The sequence below is a fragment of the Dermacentor andersoni genome, chromosome 11, assembly GCF_023375885.2.
Source record: "Dermacentor andersoni chromosome 11, qqDerAnde1_hic_scaffold, whole genome shotgun sequence".
Classification (NCBI taxonomy): Eukaryota; Metazoa; Arthropoda; class Arachnida; order Ixodida; family Ixodidae; genus Dermacentor; species Dermacentor andersoni.
The window spans coordinates 10,843,638-10,865,281 of NC_092824.1; the positions used below are offsets into that span (position 1 = coordinate 10,843,638).

A 21,644-nucleotide genomic window follows, 5' to 3' on the forward strand; every position below is an offset into this window, starting at 1 on the left:
AGAACAGTACACATGATGGAGCGAGAAGTGTTGTGCTTGACAGCAGCCCAAATAGGAAGCGAGGAGACGAAGGCCAGCCTCCCATGCACAGTGCAGATGGCGGTGACAGTGTCGGTGATGACAGAAGCAACAGCAGCAGCAGCAAATCATTTGGCAAACCACAGCTGCCCAGAGAAGTGGCTACAGCATTCTGCTGATGAACACAAAGTGTTCTATCCACAGGTACTAAATGAAAGGCTCTCATGTAGTGTCACAGTGGAATGATGCAATCATCTCCGGTAGTAACAGCTCACTGGCAGAGGACACGTGAAAACGCTGGTTATGATTGAGCAGATTCGGTAAAGAAACAGCACGCTATCCACTAATTGCACACATTTCTTCACATTGGTTCCTGCTCTCTATTAGGTGTGTAGACAGCAGTAATAAACATCTGCCTGCAGTGTCAGGCACGTGTTTATTGCTGCTGTCGGTGCTGCTGTCGACGCAGCCGCCTTCGCACCCTTTTCAGGTAGTGCTGGTGCTGCTGCCGTGTCGTACCAAATGAGCTAATAACATTATCCCGGGCAGCACAGCCTCTCAGGTACATTATGCGTGATGCCCTCACTCGGGGAACTCTCTGTGGGGAGGGGTTGCCACTTTCATCATCACTGCTGCTGTTGCTGCTGTCATCACTAACATCATCTATTAACACGTCACCTTCGTCGAGACACAAATTGTGCAACACTGCACATGCTGCAACGATGTTGGCAGCGCGTTCTGGCTCGTAGTGGAGGGCGCGGTACCGCTGAAGGCGGCGAAAGCGGCTCTTCAGGAGCCCAATGCACCGCTCCACTACGGACCGCATGGCAGCATGTGCAGTGTTGTACCTGCCTTCTGCAGTGTGTATGGGAGGGTGGCCTGTGACTGGGGTCAGGAGCCATGGTTCCAGGGGGTAGCCGCTGTCACCTGCAGGATCATAAAACATGGTATGAACTCTGCACAAAGTTTAGTAGGCGAAGCATGGGTCATGTAAAATGCACCTACTACAGAAAGGCTGCAATAAAGAAATATACAGGCTGAGCACCTGACGCAGCTGTGATCACAGATAACAATAGCTGGGACATAGCATCCCTATTTGCAGCAAGGCAGCTCTTTGTGTAGTCTCCATTCACAAATGACTGTCAGTGTAAAAAAGAATGTGACAACGCGTGCACTGTACACTCACATTAAGAATTAGTTTAAAGTGCAACGCAGGTGTGTTGTCACTTTGTTTCGTGCAGATATCATTGGAAAATTTCTACATCTCGCCTATACTTAATAACCTGACTATGACATAAGGGTTTCGGGCTTCAATATTCTCCTACGGCGCGAGCACGCTTTGCTGCATGCTGCCAGAATTGCAACTGTACAAAATTTTCCCGCTGCTCACCGAGGAGGTGTTCGCCGGCCTTGGCAATATGCCCCTCCAGGAACCGACGACGCAACCACGTAGTTCTCCAGACGTGGGCGTCGTGGTCTGACCCCGGTCGCAGAGGGTCGACGGCGAGGATCCGCATGCCTGCGTCGCAGATCTGACGAGAGCGCGCACAGCAGCATAAGCCACGCGTTGCTATGACGGGCAAATTAGACAAAAATTAAGATACTTACGAACATTGTGTTGAGGGCGTAGTAGCCTTTGCGGCACATGAATGCCGCCTTCTGCTCGCCCTTCGGTCCGATGATGGCTATAAGGCTGCCGTCCACGCATCCGATGACGCCGGGAATGGAGCCGCGTCGAAGGAACCCTTCCTTCACGGCCGCCTTCTCCTCCGACGTCCTCGGGAAATGGACACATTTGTTGCGGGCCCCGGCGTGGACGATTGCCTCCGCCACGCGTCGCACACACTTGCTGACCGCAGGCTGGGTCACGCCGATCGTCTCCTCGCTCCCAACCGAGGCTTGAAAGCTGCCCGTTGCGAAGAATCGCAACGCGCACAACACTTGCCGCTCCACCGACAGCGCTGAAGTTCTCACGCCTCCGAGTTCCTCCGCCACTTCGTCGCACAGCCGCCGCACAGTTTCCTTCTTCAGGCGAAAGTGCCGCCGAAACTGATCGTCTGGCATGTCAAACGCATCCTCGGGCTCCCTCCTCCCGCGCCCGGACTGACGAGCCGCCGCCGCCAACGCAATCACGAAGGCCGCCATTTTTTTCTATTCCAAACGGAACGGGGCACTCACCGGTTATTCCACGAATTTGCCGGGTTTGTTCGGCATAATTTAGCATAATGAGTGCGTAAACGTCACTTTGACGTAGCAGTTTTTGTGCATTCCTGACGTCGCTTGACAGGCAGGAAAAATGGGCGCGGCCTCAAAAAATTCGACCAATGAGCGAGCGGTGTCGGCCATGTTGGAATAGAAACAGAACGGAATAGTTTTACGTTATACCGACCCTGGCAGGAGTTGCCGCGCGCTCGTCGCCGCGCGTTTCGTCGTGGCGATTCAAGGCAGCTCAGCCTACGCTTAACGGTCACGTTAAGCAATGTGCTAAAGATGGCAATAGCACGCAATAAGCTTTAACCTAAAATTTGTTTTTATGTTTTAAAAAATGGTGTTGCAGGACTCCTAGTGGTTCACTCAGCTCAACTGTCAGTATTGTGAACTCTGAAACCAGCAGCGTCGGCACAGCATCACTCGCGTGGTCTATGCCTTACGCATTCTGCACGCTGTGTCAGGTCCCGAACTTCGGCGATGAACATGTCGTTAATAATGCACCCGTTGCGGCTGAAGACTTCAGCGGCTGCCATCAAAAAATACAAAAACCAGCGCAGAACTTCGATCACAACGCACGCAGCTTGCCCGGGCTTGCCTGCACGCCGCGCGAAGTATCCTTCCGGAAGTCACGTTGGTTCGCCGTCGTCACGTGAGGCGCGTCGGGTGGGTGACGCGGCGGCAGCTTCCGCTGCGGGCGCAAGAAACCTAGCAAAGCAAGGTCTCCACGCCGCCGCACGTCAACATGCGATGCCGCCTCGGCGTCTGAAGCTGGAACCGCATGGCGCGTTTTTCGCGAGCGAAAAACGCGACGGGCGGCAAACACCCGCGTTGCCGCCGACGCGCGAGCACCCGTAGGAAAAAAGGAGCGGCGCTTTCGCGCCGCGTTTTCCGGGTTGCCAGACAACATAACTCTCAACGACATGTATTGTCTCTGTTACCGCATATATAATATGCCCTTAAACTTACAGAACACTACAATAAAAATAGTCTGAGTGTAATTAGACAGCGACATTTTTTTCCGCAGTGTATTTATCAAGCTTAATTTCAAGCAGCATTATTGTGTGCGAAACTGCGACTATGTACCTTCCGCATGCTGAGAAGCCGTTGCTTGTTTACAACTTCACATATAAAAAGGAGGGTCGGCCGCTTACTACCGAGCAGAAGAGGCGATTGCTACTATTAGGGGGATGCTGATACTGAAGCAAGAAAAAATGCGGGTCAGGAGGTACATGTGGGTGCGGCTTGCCTGGTTGAGAAGAGAGCGAGCACCATACACTGGTAATATTATTAGCAAATTGTCTTGCCAGTATTAGCGATGAGACACGACGCTTCTCCACTTTAGTTATTAGGGCCTCGTTGAAGGTTGCTTTGTTCATTTTAGGTGAACACGATGCGCGAACCAACACGATGCGCGAACGAAATCACGGTAGCACATGTTTTCCTTGACGCGCGCGCCAGTTCTGCCGAGAAAAAAAAAAACATTCCGCCAAGGAGGTTCCGTCGAGATGCGCAGAGAGCAGGGCCATCTGGTGGCAAAAAAAGAACCAAAATGCCACGTGACCAAATGCCACGTGACTTACCTGAACTCTGATTGGTGGACGCGCCGCGCGACGCGTTTTTTTCTACTCCGAGCAGCAGCACGCGGCGGCGCGATTTCGTGACAGATCATGCTGGGCGCGCGTCAAAATGACGCGCGCGTCCCACCATCCGCGCGTTAATCGCGCCTGAAATCGCGCCATGCGGTTTGGCGGAACCGCATGGCGCGATTTCAGGCGCGATTAACGCGCGGATGGTGGGACGCGCGCGTCATTTTGACGCGCGCCCAGCATGATCCGTCACGAAATCGCGCCGCCGCGTGCTAAGGCGGAACCGCATGGCGCGATTTCAGGCGCGATTAACGCGCGGATGGTGGGACGCGCGCGTCATTTTGACGCGCGCCCAGCATGATCCGTCACGAAATCGCGCCGCCGCGTGCTGCTGCTCGGAGTAGAAAAAAACGCGTCGCGCGGCGCGTCCACCAATCAGAGTTCAGGTAAGTCACGTGGCATTTGGTCACGTGGCATTTTGGTTCTTTTTTTGCCACCAGATGGCCCTGCTCTCTGCGCATCTCGACGGAACCTCCTTGGCGGAATGTTTTTTTTTTTTTCTAGGCAGAACTGGCGCGCGCGTCAAGGAAAACATGTGCTACCGTGATTTCGTTCGCGCATCGTGTTGGTTCGCGCATCGTGTTCACCTAAAATGAACAAAGCAACCTTCAACGAGGCCCTAATAACTAAAGTGGAGAAGCGTCGTGTCTCATCGCTAATACTGGCAAGACAATTTGCTAATAATATTACCAGTGTATGGTGCTCGCTCTCTTCTCAACCAGGCAAGCCGCACCCACATGTACCTCCTGACCCGCATTTTTTCTTGCTTCAGTATCAGCATCCCCCTAATAGTAGCAATCGCCTCTTCTGCTCGGTAGTAAGCGGCCGACCCTCCTTTTTATATGTGAAGTTGTAAACAAGCAACGGCTTCTCAGCATGCGGAAGGTACATAGTCGCAGTTTCGCACACAATAATGCTGCTTGAAATTAAGCTTGATAAATACACTTCAGAAAGAAATGTCGCTGTCTAATTACACTCAGACTATTTTATTGTAGTGTTCTGTAAGTTTAAGGGCATATTATATATGCGGTAACAGAGACAATAGATGTCGTTGAGAGTTATGTTGTCGGGCAACCCGAAAAACGCGGCGCGAAAGCGCCGCTCCTTTTTTTCGTACGGGTGCTCGCGCGTCGGCGTCAACGCGGGCGTTTGCCGCCCGACGCGTTTTTCGCTCGCGAGAAACGCGCCATGCGGTTCCAGCTTGACGCCGTACGCGTTCAGACGCGGCGCTGCGTGTGCGGCCGCATGCCAGCGCGTACGTCTGGTTGGGGCTTAGCGCTCGCCTTCTTGCGTACACAGGTATTTCGCAGTACTAAAGGCCCTAATGGGACACGCGCTCCTACGTTCCGCAAAGCACTTGCGTGCTGGGTACGTATCATCATGGCGCAGTACTAAAACTGTCTAATACATTGGCCCACCGAACCACTGTCGCTCCATCACAAACAAAAATGTGTTTGTGCATGAGAGAGAGGGAGAGAAAGAGAAAGCGAGCATAGTTACGAAGGTAGGGCATCGGTGCGCTATGATGAAGCACGCAGCACTAAGGGCCCAGGACATCCGTGCTGCTCGATAGGCCGATGTGTTATTGCTCCGAGAAGAAAGCAGACGAAGGAAAGCGAGGCCTGTAGCACCACAAAACGCTAAATTCATCATCATTCGATTATGTGCATTGATGTAATGGCGAAGCCTCACCGCTTTTTGTTCCTCACAGCGTTGCTGCGGTCACGGCCAGCTCATTTCAACTCAAATTCAACGCGATAGTACGTCAGATGATCATCATCACGCACCATTACTGGAATCCATACGACATGACGCTATTTCACCGTTCTGTGCTGGTATTTACCGTTCCCGCGGGAGCAACCGCTCGTGGTGAAACCAATGGTATGCCGGATGCACTCGCCAGTGCCTACCATGAAGAAAAATATTCACGCAGGAACTCCAACGGAGTTGTCGATGTTTGCATAGGCATTGTGCCACTTGCTCATCTCAACGCAGCCCGGTGCCATTATGAATCTTATCAAACTTCATCGTACCAATATAAACACTTATGAACCTCATCGGTCGTTCTCAATGTTATAGATACGACCCTTATGAACCCTGATCGGTTCTTATCAACCTTATTGGATTCGATCTGACCTTTATCAACCCTTCTCGATTGTTATCAACCGCATCGAAATTGATCCGGTCCTTATCAACACTTACCTGTCCTTATCAACCTTATCAGACATGATCCAACCCTTATCAACGCTTATCGGTCCTTATCAGAATTGCACCGATAGTTTCAAGCCTTTATCGCTCGTTAGCATCTTACCCATCCTCGTCGAACCATTACAAATCGTAATGAGACCCATATAGTCCCTCATCACTTTTTATCATCCTGATCAACTAATTGCTTATCTGTCACATTTGCGCGACGTGAAGCGCATGAGCCTTCAGAGGTCGGTGACATTTCGGTCGGTGAAGGAAGGCCCCAACGGACGGCGCATTCCGAGACCACCGAAGCTCATTGGGGATGCAGCGTGTTTGCCGTTCAATTTTCGCAGTCGGATTTTTGTGGATGTCTACAAAGGTCCAAGTCGGCTTAAGATAAGGTCCTAGAGATGGCGTTTATTCTCTCATCACCATATCTTTCAAAACCTTCGCAGGAACTGTACCGCCGGTAAGAAGCAGTCATATTGTTCCGATATATTCACCGGTTGCAACCGTGGGTGTTTAGCCCAGTGAGTAAGACACTCAGCGTCTTAGTGTGGGGCCCTAGGTTCGAAACTCACCCCCGCTAACGCTTTTCCTTTCGAATTATTTTTTTATATTCCTGCTTGGGGGCCCAACTGCGGCCTCCAGTATGTATAAATAAAAAAAAAACATGAATTTCGTTATGGCAATTCGTCTTATACGTGGCCGACGAACGGGTTTTTGGAAACTACACGGGCGCCAGTGATTACACTGAAACCTTCGACGAGTGATGCATAAGAGCGGACGCGCTTGACCCGCTGATCAGGGGCGCGATCGGACATCGTTGTTCGAAACGCACGTTCAGTTTGAGTTTAGTTTTGCCTCACGCGATGGGCCTCGGCCTCGCTGAAGTCTTCGCCCGGCGGCTGACGACTCGGCGCGGTTTAGGTCAATCGCGTGAGTCCAAACTGAACGCAAACTGAACGTGCATTTCGAACAACGATCTCCGATCGCGCCCCAGATTCCGACGATCGTGGACTGTGTTCGCCGCTAGCGTTGTGCTTTGAGTGTAGCCTGTTTTTGTAGGCAGATATAAAAGCTTAGTTTCCTCATTCATAGTTTTGCTGCTGTGTTCTTCACTGTCACTACTACGTGACATCTGGTAAAGGTGCCAGTGCGTTCATGTACCGAAAGCCATCGCAAAGCTGCGATTCAACCCTGAAACCAGAGGAACACACCAACGTAGCCAATGACCAGCGAGCTAGCCGTAGGCAGCAAGGACTGCTACTGGAATACGGACCTCTTCCCGAGAAGAGCACAGGGATGAAAGGCAACTCAACGACTCTAATGGCAGTTCCAGCATCCCATATCTTGCTGCAACAACCTCATGAGCCATCGACCTTCGGTAGATCATCGGCTCAAGACCCTGAAACCTGGTTGGACACATACGAGACGAACGCGGCGTTCAACAACTAGAGCGGCGACGACAAGCTGCGCCATGTCTATTTTTCTTTGCGTGACGCCACTCTGACCCGCTTTGCTTGAGAACAGAGAGACCAGACTGGCGACGTGGGACATACTTCGTGAGAACTTCGTGATGGCCTATACGAGTGTCGCACGGAACGAAAAAACCGAGTTTCACTTAGATACCTGAGTGCAACTACCGAGCGATACTATCGCGATCTTCACGGAGGAGATGACTCGCCTCTTCTACTACGCCGACCACGACATGTCTGAACAAAAAAAAGTTCGCTTCTTGATCCGGGGTATCAAAGAAGAACTATTCGCCGGATCGTTACGCAGCCCGCGGAAGGCTGTCGCAGCATTTGTTTCGGAGGCCACAATGAGGGAGACGAACGCTTGAAATGCGCACCAGGCAATACAACCGTCGTGCGCTGACAACAAACCGCGCCGTAGCTCAAGCGCTAGGCGCCGAAGACCTGCGTGAGACGATCACAGTGGTCGTACGGGAAGAGCTGCAGAAGTTGTGCCCAGCGTCGCAGTCCCAGGTGGCCTTGATCGCTGACATAGGTAATAAAGAGCTTCAGCGGTCATTGAAAGAACCAGAAGTTCCGGCATCGCCGAAACCCCAGCCGGAAGTGATGACCTACGACGCCGTAACCCGCCTTCAAGGTCCGCGACCACGCCAGGGCACCATAACCTCGCAATTTCCTTGTCTACTGCTGGCGCAGGCAACACGCCCACCCATTGCTCAGCGCAGCAGCCCGACACGGGGATGTGGCGGGCCCCCGACCATTGGCCGCTCTGCTATAGCACTGTGGTGGAGTCGGCCATGTCTACCGCCGATGCCCATCAGGGTTGCCAGATTTGGCTACTTTGCGCCAAATTGGCTACTTTTCGAGGCTGTTGGCGGGGAAAAAAGTGCCTTGGCTACTTTTTTGGCTACCTTTGAAATAGCTTGACTATTGTAAAAATTGAATACAAACTTGTGTGGCTTATATTATGCAGCAACATTAGCAAAGATTTAGGGCAATGCACGAAGACGACACTTCAAATCTTTTCAAGCTGGTCCATCATCATCGTCAATCTGACTCGGGCGTTTTCATTTCATGCAAAGGATTTCGCACTGGTGACGTCACAGCGTGTTCCATCTTCGCATTGACGTTCCGCGTGAGGCCTTCCGCACGTTGGGCTTCTTCTATTTTCGGAGTTCTGGCAGCCCGCTGGCAGCCAGACGGCAGCCAGCTAGTGCCGGTCCTGATGGAAAGTCAACGTGAGGTGGGATCCTAAGAAAACACGAAGCCGCCCGAAGTTTGCAAAATCGAACACTTGGACAGCTGACCGCGAGATAAACGTAAACATGCTATACCAGCATGTCAGCGGCCGGTCTGGCCGGCGCGCTCTCGGCGTAGTCGGTCCATTTATGTGTTCCCAGCTTGAAAATATACAGCTGTATTCAAGAATACGATCACTTTTGCGAGATTTCGCGCGACTGGGCATCTCACTTCGCAAAGCGTAACAAAAGGCCTGCGACGCGTCCGATGCAAAGACGCAAAATCGCACCTAAATAATCGCGAAAGCGATCGCTCGAGGATGCCTCGAGCGATCGCTTTCGTCCCTTTGTTCAAAATTTTGCTGACATTGCTTGGCGCACATTCTTCGAGAAATGTTGGCCAAGATTAACTCAGACATTTACACCTGTACTGGAGCTGTGATTCTGATTTGTGATAATATTCTAGTCATATTACATGCTGATCAAAGCGCTCTTAGCTGTAGTCATTTATACACGTTTCATAATATTTTTTGTATGTTCCTACATTTACTAAAAGCAGCTTTAAGTGTTGGCTGTGATAATGTCTGATAATGTCTGTGATAATCAATGAAAATGCAACGTTTTTCCATAACATGGCTACTTTTTTGGCTACATTTCTGTATGTGGCCAATGTTGGCTACTTTTCTGGCTACTTTCCCAGATTTTTTGGCTACTTTTCACATTTTGGACCTGGCAACCCTGATGCCCATACCGTGACTTGGGACTATACGAGGGTTCGCCGTCAATGCATCGCGGCCACACCAATGTGAGCGGCCACGTGATACCGCCGACTACCTCGCCGCCACTGAGGGGAGCCCTCGACGTTCGCCTTCACAATATACCGACAATAACGGAAAGTCCATGCTAGACCTTTGTGAGCAACATAACCTGGTTATCGTGAATACAGGGCCTACGTGTCAAGCACCGATCACGGGGCAAGTCGGAAACCGGCAATCGACCATTGATTACTGTCTGATGACAAAAGGAATTCATGATAAATTGAGAGAAATCGTCATTGATGAGGAAGCGTATAGGAGCATAGGAAGTGGCCATAAACGCACCATTTTGAATATGGCATATGTAGTTGAGAAAGAGAGCAAGGAGAGCAAAATGGCCAGTCCAAATTTGAACGCTGAACAAATAGAAAATGTAGCCAGTAGAGTTGAGGAAGAACTTGGCAAATGGCCAAGTAAAGAGTGGGAATATGGTGAGCTTCTAAGTGTAATAACGACAGAAGTACGGAAAGAGAAACAACATGCTCGTTGGAAAGGAAAAAAGAAACCGAAAAGCTGGTGGAACAAGGAGATACGAGAAGCGATCGCCGAACGACAGAAAGCATCCCGACAGCACAGGCAGGCAAAGAACGCGCAGTTGCCTCAGGATGAAGTAACCAGTAAATGGGAAATATAGCGGGAGAAAAAGTCTATGATTCAAATACTGGTGCAAGCAAAATTAAAAGGTGAAAGTGAACGTTGGTTGTCAGAAATACGTGAGAAAAAGAAGGCCACACCTAGGATATTTTGTAACCACATAAAATTATTAGGCAGGAAGTCAAAAATACAACAACATATCCCAGACGAGTATGAAAACAGACTGGAATGAGAAGCGGCAATAACTTATATCCGAAAAATAACAGCCGAATCTTTCCAAGGCAATGGCGAGGCTGTACTTGAAGAAAAAGAAAGGGCATGAAAGAGATCCAGGTGGAAAAGGTGCTGGTGCTGACAAATTTCAACTGAAAGAAAGCCGAAGAGAAAATTCCTAAGCGCACAGCCACAGGGCTAATTAACGAACTAGAACCAAAAAGTAAGGAAGCTCACGTGAAAACAGTGGAAAAACTTTAAAATATAGAAGAATACCAGACAGTTGGCGACAAAGTAGAATGAATTTAATTCATAAAGGTAAGGGGGAGAAAGAATTCACTCGTATAGACCGTTGACCATTACGTAGGTAATATACAGGCTAGCAATGCAGGCAGTCAAATTAAAGCTGCAAGCATGGGCAGAGAATAATGTCATTTTGGGAAAACTTCAGAATGGCTTCAGAATAGGTAGGCGTTCGGTTGATAACCTATTTCTACTTACTCAGTGTATCGAAATATCAAGAGTAGAAAGCAGACCGATATATATGGCCTTATATATGGTTATATATGGCCAGACCGTTTATAAGGCCTGTTATATATGACAACGTACACCGCCACATTTTAGGGATATTCTGGAAGGGGAAGGCTTAGGCGACGATTGTCTACAGCTTTTGAGAGAGTTTTACCTAGAAAATGCCGCTAGAGTTGAACGGGAAGGGATGAGGAGCGAGGAGAAAGTTGATATCAACAAGGGACTCAGGCAGGGGTGCCCTTTATCACCACTGCTGTTTATTATGTGCACGGTGAGGATGGAGAGGGCGCTAGAAGGAAGTAATATCGGGTTTCATCTCTCACTCAAACAGGCGGGTGCAGTACTAGAGCAGCAACGTTGAGGTTTTATGCAGGCGACATTGTGTTGCGAGCTAACAAGCAAAGTGATTTGCAACGTCTGGCTAATATCTGTGGGCAGGGAGGTAATAAATTTAAGTTTGAACTTTAGTGTTAGAAAATCAGGTGTTATGGTATTCAATGAAAACAGTTAACATACAGCGGCAATACAGGGCCAGGAAATACCACGGGTAAGAGAATAGAGAGAAGGACTATGCCGCCACCTCACCCGGGCTTGACCCGTAAGGAAGCGGTGTTATATTGATAACTTCAGACAGGGTCGTTATTCACCCGGGTGCTAATGAGGCACGTGTGTCCGAGTGTTTATGTTAGTGACCTGTGTTGTGTGTGCCAAAAGCAAAGAGTCACTGCAGCTCACATCCTTTGGGACTGTGCCAAGAATCCGCACGAAGCTGCAACGATGACAACGATCCTGCCGCAGCTCGAGGCCTAAGGAGGTGCTACGATCAAGAGGTCAGAGGCTACGCCGTCCAGCAGATCTCGGCTGCCCTTGAAAGGCTACGACCGTGCGAAACCGGAGGGAGGCTGCCACCCCAGAAGAGGGACAGGCGCGGTCGACCAAAGGGAGTAGTGCGGCCACGGCCGGAGTAGAGGCGCCACACGCGGAGGCGCATGGCCCGGAGGCGTACGGAGGCGTACAAAAACAAAGTTCCCAACAGGGTCTCAGAAACATTGGTTATGGGGATTAATCATGGGTTTTTTTTTTCTTTTCTTTTTTAACATAGGTAGCACATTAGACAACAAAATAACAAGAGCTTAGTGGTACAACCCACCGACCCGTTGCAAAAGGGACAATATCCATCCACCCATCCATCGAAGTTCGCCGTCACCAGGCCGCTATTTCTAGCAGCAGCGCCGACCACCATCTTTATCATCATCATCCTCCTCTAGAACCTCGCTGGGTTTCTCATAGAGTGTACTAGAATACGGTGGAGAGGGCACGAGCGGCAGGAGCGGCGCACGCTTTGCGGTGAGGCCCGCGACGACGAAAAATACTGTGGCGGCGCTGCGATCGAAGTGGGTTGGGCCGCATCGAGGTCGTGCCGTTGGAAACTGCTGGCGATTCCGCTCGGCAGAGTCATTCGTATTGCTTCGCTCGGTGCTGTTTTGGAGCAGACCACTCAAAGGGCATTCATTAATTAAATTAAAATATGGGGCTTTACGTGCCAAAACCCCTTTCTGATTATGAGGCACGCCGTAGTGGAGGACTCCGGAAATTTCGACCACCTGGGGTTTTTTAACGTGCACCTAAATCTAAGTACACGGGCGTTTTCGCATTTCGCCCCCATCGAAATGCGGCCGCCGTGGCCGGGATTCGATCCCGCGACCTCGTGCTCAGCAGCCTAACACCATAGCCACTGAGCAGCCACGGCGGGTAGGGCGTTCATAATTGGATATGACATGTATTTATGCCGTAGGAATGGACGCCTTTCTTTTTCTTCTTTATTTCATTTTAGTGATTTTTAATTCCGCTCGGTGACGGCGCCTGCATTGCGGCCGCAGTTTCAGCTTTCATTCTAGCATGTACGGTTCCATTTGGAGAACAAGTCTTTGTCTTGTTCTTTAAGCAGTATGTATCTCTCGAGTTTATTTTGGCGCATATAGTTTCGCATTAGTAGGCCTCGCGAAACGCAGACTGAAAAAAAAATACATATGTACATGTCCTGTCTGCCGCTTCAACAACAACAACAAAAAAATATATCGGCCCCATCCGGCGCCCTGTACTCATACTTATGGGAAGTATTCAGATAGAAAAATAAAAAAAAAACTGCAGTGCAGCACACCATTCATGTTTCCGTCTTCCTCGCGTAACAGAAGGCGGAGTAATTGGCACGGATCGTTTTATTGGGTTGGCACTCTGGCGCCGAAAACAGCTTTAGGTAGCGATTATATATTGACACGTGTACTTATCTTTATCGGGCAACCACGTTTTGCCGCTTAACAACTGTAATCGCACAGCGAGGGACGCGCCTGCATGTATCCGACGTTTCTGGAAAGTTATCGACGCTTCTATCCGCGTGTCTGTTGTCGCCGAACCTTGTGTCATCAGATTTCATCGCGTGACACGAATGGTATAGAACTTTGTGGAAGACACGCGGGTCCCATCAGTTAATCTGGAACATTCGACGACTGATCTATAAAAGCCGACGCGCTTGACCCGCTAATCAGTTTTCCGACGATCGCCGACCGTGTTCGCCGCTATCGTTGTGCTTGTAGCCTGTTTTTGTGGGCACAGGTTCGCCCAATAAAAGCTAGTTTTGTATTCCACCGTATTGCTTATTTCTTCACCGTCACTACCACGTGACATCTGGTGGAGGTGCTTTTCGTCCATGTACAGGACGCCCCCGACAAGCCGTGATCCCAGCCCAGACCACAAACAGAACACCAACGTAGTCCCGGACCACCGAGCAAGCCGCCGTCTTCAACAGCTGTCCCCGGAGCACGGACTTCTACCTGAGAAGACCAAGAAGGTTGTGGCCAAGGCAACCGCAATGGCAGCCCCAGCGTCCCCCATCGTGCTGCAGCAGCCCAGGGAACCACCAACGTTCCGCGGTTCCACATTTGAGGACCCGGAAACCTGGCTGGAAACGTATGAGAGGGTCGCTACGTTTAACAACTGGGCAAGCGACGACAAGCTACGACATGTCTATTTCGCATTGGAGGACGCCGCCAAGACGTGGTTCGAGAATCGAGAAGCCACCTTGACGACGTGGGACCTCTTCCGAAGCGGCTTCCTGCAAACATTTCAAAGCGTCGTGCGAAAAGAGCGAGCCCAAGCTCTACTGGAGACAAGAGCGCAGCTGCCGAATGAGACGATCGCGATTTTCACTGAGGAAATGAGCCGTCTGTTCCGCCACGCCGACCCAGAAATGTCCGAGGAGAAGAAAGTACGTCTACTGATGCGTGGTGTAAAGGAGGAACTTTTCGCCGGTATGGTAAGAAGCCCACCGAAGACCGTCGACGAGTTTCTTCGTGAGGCGACGAGCATCGAGAAGACACTGGAATTGCGGAACCGGCAATTTGACCGACGCACCAAGCCAACAAGCTACTCCGGAATTCAATCACTGACCACGGACGATTTATGCGAGACCATCAGGGCCATCGTGCGCGAAGAACTGCGCAAGGTCTTGCCATCGTCGCAGCCTCAAGTGGCCTCGATCGCCGACATCGTGAAAGAAGAGGTGCACCGATCGCTAGGAGTTCCTGAGGTGCAACCACAATTACCGCAGCCCCAGCCACAAGCGATGACTTACGCCGCCGTCGCACGCCGTCAAGCTCCCCCTCCGCGACAACGCCAGGGCCCTGTAACGCCACAATTCCGTCGTCCACCGCCGCCGCCGCCAGCACGCCCACCCGTAGCCCAGCGCACCTACGCGAGGAAGACGGACATTTGGCGCGCCCCCGACCACCGCCCGCTCTGCTACCACTGCGGCGAAGCCGGCCACGTGTACCGCCGATGCCCATACCGCGACCTGGGATTGCGAGGCTTCGCCGTGAACGCACAGCGCCCGAGGGAAGGTGAACGCCCTCGTGACATCGCCGACTACCTCGCCGCTACTCAGTGGAGCCCTCGACGACCGTCCCGTTCGCCGTCACCAGGCCGCTACCTGTCGCCGCAGCACCGACCATACACCGGCCCAGCCCGGGGCCGCTCTGCGAGCCCATATCCGGAAAACTAAAAGCAGCAACCGATGGAGGTGCGGTTGCTGTTCGTCGAACTGACGAAGATCCTCCGTCGCCGACGAAGACGACGAAGAAACCATCTCGACGACCTAATGACGACACGCCGCCGTCCCGACGAAGTCAGGAAGCCAAGACTACACCGACGAAAGACGACTTGACGAAGCGACGTTCCAGCTTCAGTTCAACACGACGCAGCCGTGATCCGACGCCACGACCTAACTGCAACGCCAGACAAAGAACCACCGACCTTGACGTGCTTCTCGACGGCCACGCAGTCACTGCCTTAGTCGACACAGGGGCCGATTACTCCGTAATGAGTGGACACATCGCCGCCCAGTTGAAGAAGGTTAAGACTGTATGGGAGGGCCCCCAAATTCGGACCGCTGGAGGGCACCTCATTACGCCGACTGGAATCTGCACGGCAAGAATTACCATTCATGACCGGACTTACCCTGCCACCTTCGTTATCCTGCAACGGTGTTCACGAGACGTCATTCTCGGCATGGACTTCCTGAACCAACACGGCGCAATCATCGACCTGAAGTCGCAGTCAATAACGCTGTCGGAAGATCAAGCGATACCATCGGAGAGCCCTTGTAGTCACCACGCCTTGAGTGTGCTCGAAGATCAAGTGAGCATCCCGCCTCGCTCCAGCATCGTTATTTCGGTCGGCACCGAAGCACCCGCTGACGTAGAAGGCGTCATCGAAGGCGACCAACGTCTACTACTCGACCGTGAAATTTGCGTCGCAAGAGGGATCGCTCGACTGCATGGAGGAAACACGAGAGTGTTGCTGACAAACTTCAGCCAGGAGTTCAAGCACATCAACAAGGGCACGACGATCGCATTCATCGAGGAAATACAGGAAACCAGCGATGCCTTTGTCCTCTCGGATTCTGTTGCATCTACCCCGACGACCGCAGTTCCCGAGCCAGACTTCAACATAAATCCAAGTCTCCCCGTGATTAAGCAGCAACAGCTCAGAAGTCTGCTTCGACGATACAAAGACTGCTTTTCGACGTCATCAAGGATTCGACAAACACCAGTCGCAAAGCATCGCATAATCACCGAAGAGAGCGCTCGACCACTACGCCAGAGCCCTTACCGAGTTTCGACGCGAGAACGCGAAGCTATAAGACAACAAGTAGACGAAATGCTGCGCGACGACATCATCCAGCCGTCGAAAAGCCCGTGGGCGTCTCCAGTTGTTTTAGTGACGAAAAAGGACGGAACCCTACGTTTCTGCGTCGATTATCGTCGACTGAACAAAATCACGAAGAAAGACGTATACCCCCTCCCACGGATAGACGACGCATTAGATCGGCTCTGCAATGCTAAATACTTCTCATCGATGGACCTCAAGTCTGGCTACTGGCAAATAGAAGTCGACGAAAGGGATCGCGAAAAGACCGCCTTCATCACGCCAGACGGCCTCTATGAATTCAAGGTTATGCCATTTGGACTGTGCTCGGCGCCTGCAACGTTCCAGCGCGTGATGGACACGGTTTTAGCAGGATTGAAGTGGCAGACCTGTCTTGTTTACTTGGATGACGTCGTCGTCTTCGCCGGAAATTTCGACGATCACCTTAAGCGGCTTGCGACAGTATTAGAGGCCATCAAGTCATCAGGGCTCACCCTGAAGCCGGAAAAGTGTCGCTTCGCTTACGATGAGCTTCTATTTCTACGCCATGTCATCAGCAAATCTGGAGTGCGCCCCGACCCGCAGAAGACAGCTGCCATCGCAAAGTTCCCGCAGCCAATCGACAAGAAGGCAGTGCGCAGATTCCTTGGCATGTGTGCCTACTATAGGCGCTTTGTCAAGGACTTTTCGCGCATCGCGGAGCCGCTAACACATCTAACGAAATCTGATGTCGAGTTCAATTGGGAAACGCCGCAGGCCGACGCATTTCAAGAACTAAAACGACGCATGCAGTCACCGCCGGTACTTGCACACTTCGACGAAGACGCCGATACCGAAATCCACACTGACGCCAGTAGCCTAGGCCTCGGTGCCGTCCTAGTCCAGAGGAAAGAAGGACTTGAACGGGTGATATCGTATGCTAGCCGGTCGCTGTCAAAAGTGGAAAGCAATTATTCTACGACTGAAAAGGAATTCCTCGCCATCATTTGGGCTACAGCTAAATTCCGCCCTTACCTCTATGGCAGGCCATTCAAAGTCGTCAGCGACCACCACGCGTTGTGTTGGCTAGCTAACTTAAAGGACCCTTCAGGACGGCTGGCGCGGTGGAGCCTCAGACTACAAGAATATGACGTAACGGTAATATACAAGTCCGGAAGAAAACACTCCGACGCCGACTGCTTATCACGCGCCCCAATCGATCCCCCGCCGCAAGACGACGTGGGCGACGACGCCTTCCTTGGGATAATAAGCGCGGAAGACTTCACTAAACAGCAACGAGCAGACCCGGAGCTAAAAGGCCTCGTCGAGTATTTGAAAGGGAACACCGACGTTGTCCCTAGGGCATTTAAGCGCGTGTTGTCTTCGTTCACGCTACGAAACAACCTGCTCGTGAAGAAGAACTTCTCACCAGTCCACGCCAGCTACCTTCTTGTGGTGCCGTCAGCGCTCCGTCCAGAAGTACTGCACGCCCTACACGACGATCCAACCGCTGGGCACCTCGGATTCTCCCGGACGCTGTCGAGGATACAGGAAAAGTATTACTGGCCGCGTCTGACCGCCGACGTCGCCCGTTACGTCAAGACGTGCAGAGACTGTCAACGACGCAAGACACCACCGACAAGGCCAGCAGGATTACTACAGCCGATCGAACCTCCTCGTCGACCATTCCAGCAGATTGGGATGGATTTGTTGGGGCCGTTTCCGATGTCAACATCCAGGAATAAGTGGATCATCGTGGCGACGGACTATCTCACCCGCTTTGCTGAAACCAAAGCTCTACCAAAAGGCAGCGCAGCCGAAGTGGCGAAATGTTTCGTCGAGAACATCCTGCTGCGACATGGTGCCCCAGAAGTCCTCATCACCGACAGAGGAACGGCCTTTACAGCAGAGCTCACCGAAGCCATTCTGCAGTACAGCCAGACGAGCCACAGGAGGACAACTGCCTACCATCCGCAGACGAATGGTCTCACGGAGCGCCTGAACAAGACCCTTGCCGACATGCTAGCAATGTACGTCGACGTCGAACACAAGACGTGGGACGCGATCCTGCCGTACGTAACCTTTGCGTACAACACGGCGGTGCAAGAAACAACACAGATCACGCCATTCAAGTTGGTTTACGGCAGGAACCCGACGACGACGCTCGACGCCATGCTGCCGCACGTCACTGACGAGGAGAATCTTGACGTCGCTACCTATCTCCAGCGCGCCGAAGAAGCCCGACAGCTCGCCCGCCTACGGATCAAGACCCAGCAGCGTACCGACAGCCGACACTACAACCTCCGACGACGCTTCGTCGAGTACCAGCCCGGCGACCGTGTTTGGGTATGGACCCCGATACGCCGGCGAGGACTCAGTGAGAAGCTGCTGCGACGCTATTTCGGACCCTACAAGGTCATCCGACGTATTGGCGCACTAGACTATGAGGTCGTGCCAGACGGCATTTCGCACTCACAGCGGCGCCGCGCACGATCTGAAGTGGTCCACGTGGTGCGCCTTAAACCATTTTACGGACGCTGATGAACTTCCTTAGTTTGTTGTTTTCTTTGCTACGAGTGCTTTTCTTTGTTACTTTCGTTTGTTAGCAGCATCGAGTCGATGCTTTTTAAGAGGGGGGTAATGACACGTGTACTTATCTTTATCGGGCAACCACGTTTTGCCGCTTAACCACTGTAATCGCACAGCGAGGGACGCGCCTGCATGTATCCGACGTTTCTGGAAAGTTATCGACACTTCTATCCGCGTGTCTGTTGTCGCCGAACCTTGTGTCATCAGATTTCATCGCGTGACACGAATGGTATAGAACTTTGTGGAAGACACGCGGGTCCCATCAGTTAATCTGGAACATTCGACGACTGATCTATAAAAGCCGACGCGCTTGACCCGCTAATCAGTTTTCCGACGATCGCCGACCGTGTTCGCCGCTATCGTTGTGCTATAAGTGTAGCCTGTTTTTGTGGGCACAGGTTCGCCCAATAAAAGCTAGTTTTGTATTCCACCGTATTGCTTCTTTCTTCACCGTCACTACCACGTGACAATATGCTAATCTTTGAACCGCATCGCTCTTTCCGCGGTTCTTAACTTGTTCTCGAGCTTTTTTGCCAACCTCCAAGTTTGTGCCCCATATGTTAGCCCCGGTGGAATACATTGATTGCACACCTTTCTTTTCAATGATAGCGGTAAGCTTCCAGTCAAGATCTGGCAAGGTCTGCCGTATACACTCCAACTCATTTTTATTCTTCTGTAATTGACGTAGATAAACTACTCAATACAGAGCACCGACCATACACTGGCCCAGTCCGGGGCTGGTCCGTCAGCCCTTAACTGGAAAACTAAAAGCAGCAACCGAAAGAGGTGCGGTTGCTGTTAGTCGAACTGACGAAGACCCACTGCCGCAGACGAAGACGCGGAAAACACAATCTCGACGACATATCACCATATCCACGTATCCCCACGAAGCCTGGAAGCAAAGGATACGCCGGCAAAAGAAGACCTGACGTCGCATCGTTCCAGCCACAGGTCAACGCGACGCAGGCGTGATCCTACGCCAAGACCAAACTGCAAAGCAACACAAAGAACCAGCAACCCCGACGTGCTTCTCGCGGCGGCCACGCAATCACCGCGTTAGTGGACACAGGGGCCGACTACTCTATTATGAGTGGACCCATTGTTCCCCAATTGAAATAAAGTTAAGACTGCATGGTGTTAGAGTTGGAGGACGATCCCACCGCTAGCGACCAGTTGTGCGGTTTAGACGTAGTTGAAGGGAGGAACTACCCATCGCTGGCATCCAGTTGTAAGGGTTGTAGTCGGGCATGAACTATGCGGTAGCTGGTCCGTGCCGTCGTCCAACTCACCCACGCTTGGGACGTGGTTGTAGGGAGCAACTTGCTCTCATCGACAACTAAGAGTAAGGTATTTATTTATAGTATTTACATTACGACAGGAGACACATTTCAACAGTCTAGCATGACTCTCAAGTGGAGCACGCAAGACGGAGCACACAGCACACGAGCACAAACCTCCAAGCACCACGCTTGTCGAGCACACAGCTGCTTAAAAACACCATATCCTCCCTAGATCCCTAGGTGAGGGAAAACTGCTGTACAACCTTCGTCCAATCGGGCCGTCCACAGTAGTTGGAGGCGCAGTCGACCCGCCTTTGAGAGGAAGGGCTCACACACTCACGTACACGCTTTCGATTCCCAGAACCCAACGAGTTGAGCGGGCCAGGTTTTCACGCTTGACCCCAGCCGGCGCCTCCTAATTCCAGAGCTGACTTCTCCTGTAGCCGCCACGAGTGTCAGCAGACTGTGACGAATCCTGGGGCCCGAGGAAAAACGCACCGCAAAACACCGTTTTCCGAGAAGCTCTCTTGCTGCAAATAGACCATGAACGCGACGGCGAATCAACCAACAATACACGGTCTGCCAAATGTGGCTTGACTTGCACGCGCCGTCGATTCGACGAAGGAGGCGCATGGTTGATTAACATTGCTGTGGTCTCCAGTTCTCAGAAGGAAGTGCATGGTCGGTCAGCGTTGTCGGCGTCGCCGGTTCTCTGATGGACGCCACCCCTGCGGGTGGGTCGAAACAACTGCAGCGGGCTGAGATAGGTTTGCAGAGCAGTACCCCTGCAGGCCGATCGTAACAATGGGAAGGCCCTCAAATCCGTACAGCTGGAGGACACCCAATAACGCCGCCTGGAATCTGCACAGCAAGAATTACCGTTCATAACCGGACCTACCCTGCCGCCTTCGTCATCCTCTAACAGTATTCACGAGACCTCATTCCCGGCATGGACTTCCTGAATTAAGACGGCACAATCATCGACCTGAAGTCGAAATTGATAACGCTGTCCGAAGATTAAGCGATACCGCCGGAGAACTCTCGCAGTCACCGTGCTTTGAGTGTGCTCGAAGGTCAACTCAGCGTCCCGCCTCACTCCAGCATCGTCATTTCCGTCAGCACCGAAACACCCGCAAACTTTGAAGGCGTAATCGAAGGCGTAATCGAAGGCGACCAACGTTTATTGCTCAACCGCGAAATTTGGGTCGCAAGAGGCATCCCTCGACAGCACGGAAGGAAACCGAAATTGATGCTGGCAAACTTCAGCGAGGACTTCAAGCTCCTGAACAAGAGCATGACGGTCGCATACACCGAGGAAATTTATGTAACTGAATATAACTGAATTCTAGTCCACTGCCTCTACGTTTCTTCCCTTTAGAAGGAACCTAAAGTTAGGGACCGAAGTACTCTGAGCCACCGTCTCCGCTGCGTGGTAGAAATACTTAGCGGTTTGGTGGGATGCATCGCACCTTAAGACTGCCTCACACGTCACGCCAATGTAAAGCCGAAACAGGTGAATCTTCCTCCAGCCTTACGAGTTGCACTTACAAAGCCTTCTGGCGTCTTGTCCGATTGCGCCATGTTTCCAAGCATCGCTGATAGAAAAGTGATAGCAACGCATACCAGGCCAAAGGTAAGAGTGCCGGTCTACGCCCTTTTC

The 21,644-nt window shown here is 51.7% G+C and overlaps 2 protein-coding genes across 4 annotated transcripts in view; both read right to left on the reverse strand.

Moving 5' to 3' along the window:
* Positions 1-21,644, reverse strand: part of LOC126517914 (arrestin domain-containing protein 3-like) — a 276,278-nt gene that overhangs the window by 122,019 nt on the left and 132,615 nt on the right. The window lies entirely within an intron of this gene.
* On the reverse strand, positions 555-2,109 carry LOC140214180 (putative nuclease HARBI1). Its single transcript, XM_072285537.1, has 4 exons — positions 1,627-2,109; positions 1,409-1,550; positions 697-945; positions 555-616 (listed from the first exon to the last, which is right to left on the reverse strand). Exons 1-4 carry the CDS (start codon positions 2,080-2,082, stop codon positions 555-557), a joined length of 909 nt encoding a protein of 302 aa, XP_072141638.1. The 5' UTR covers positions 2,083-2,109.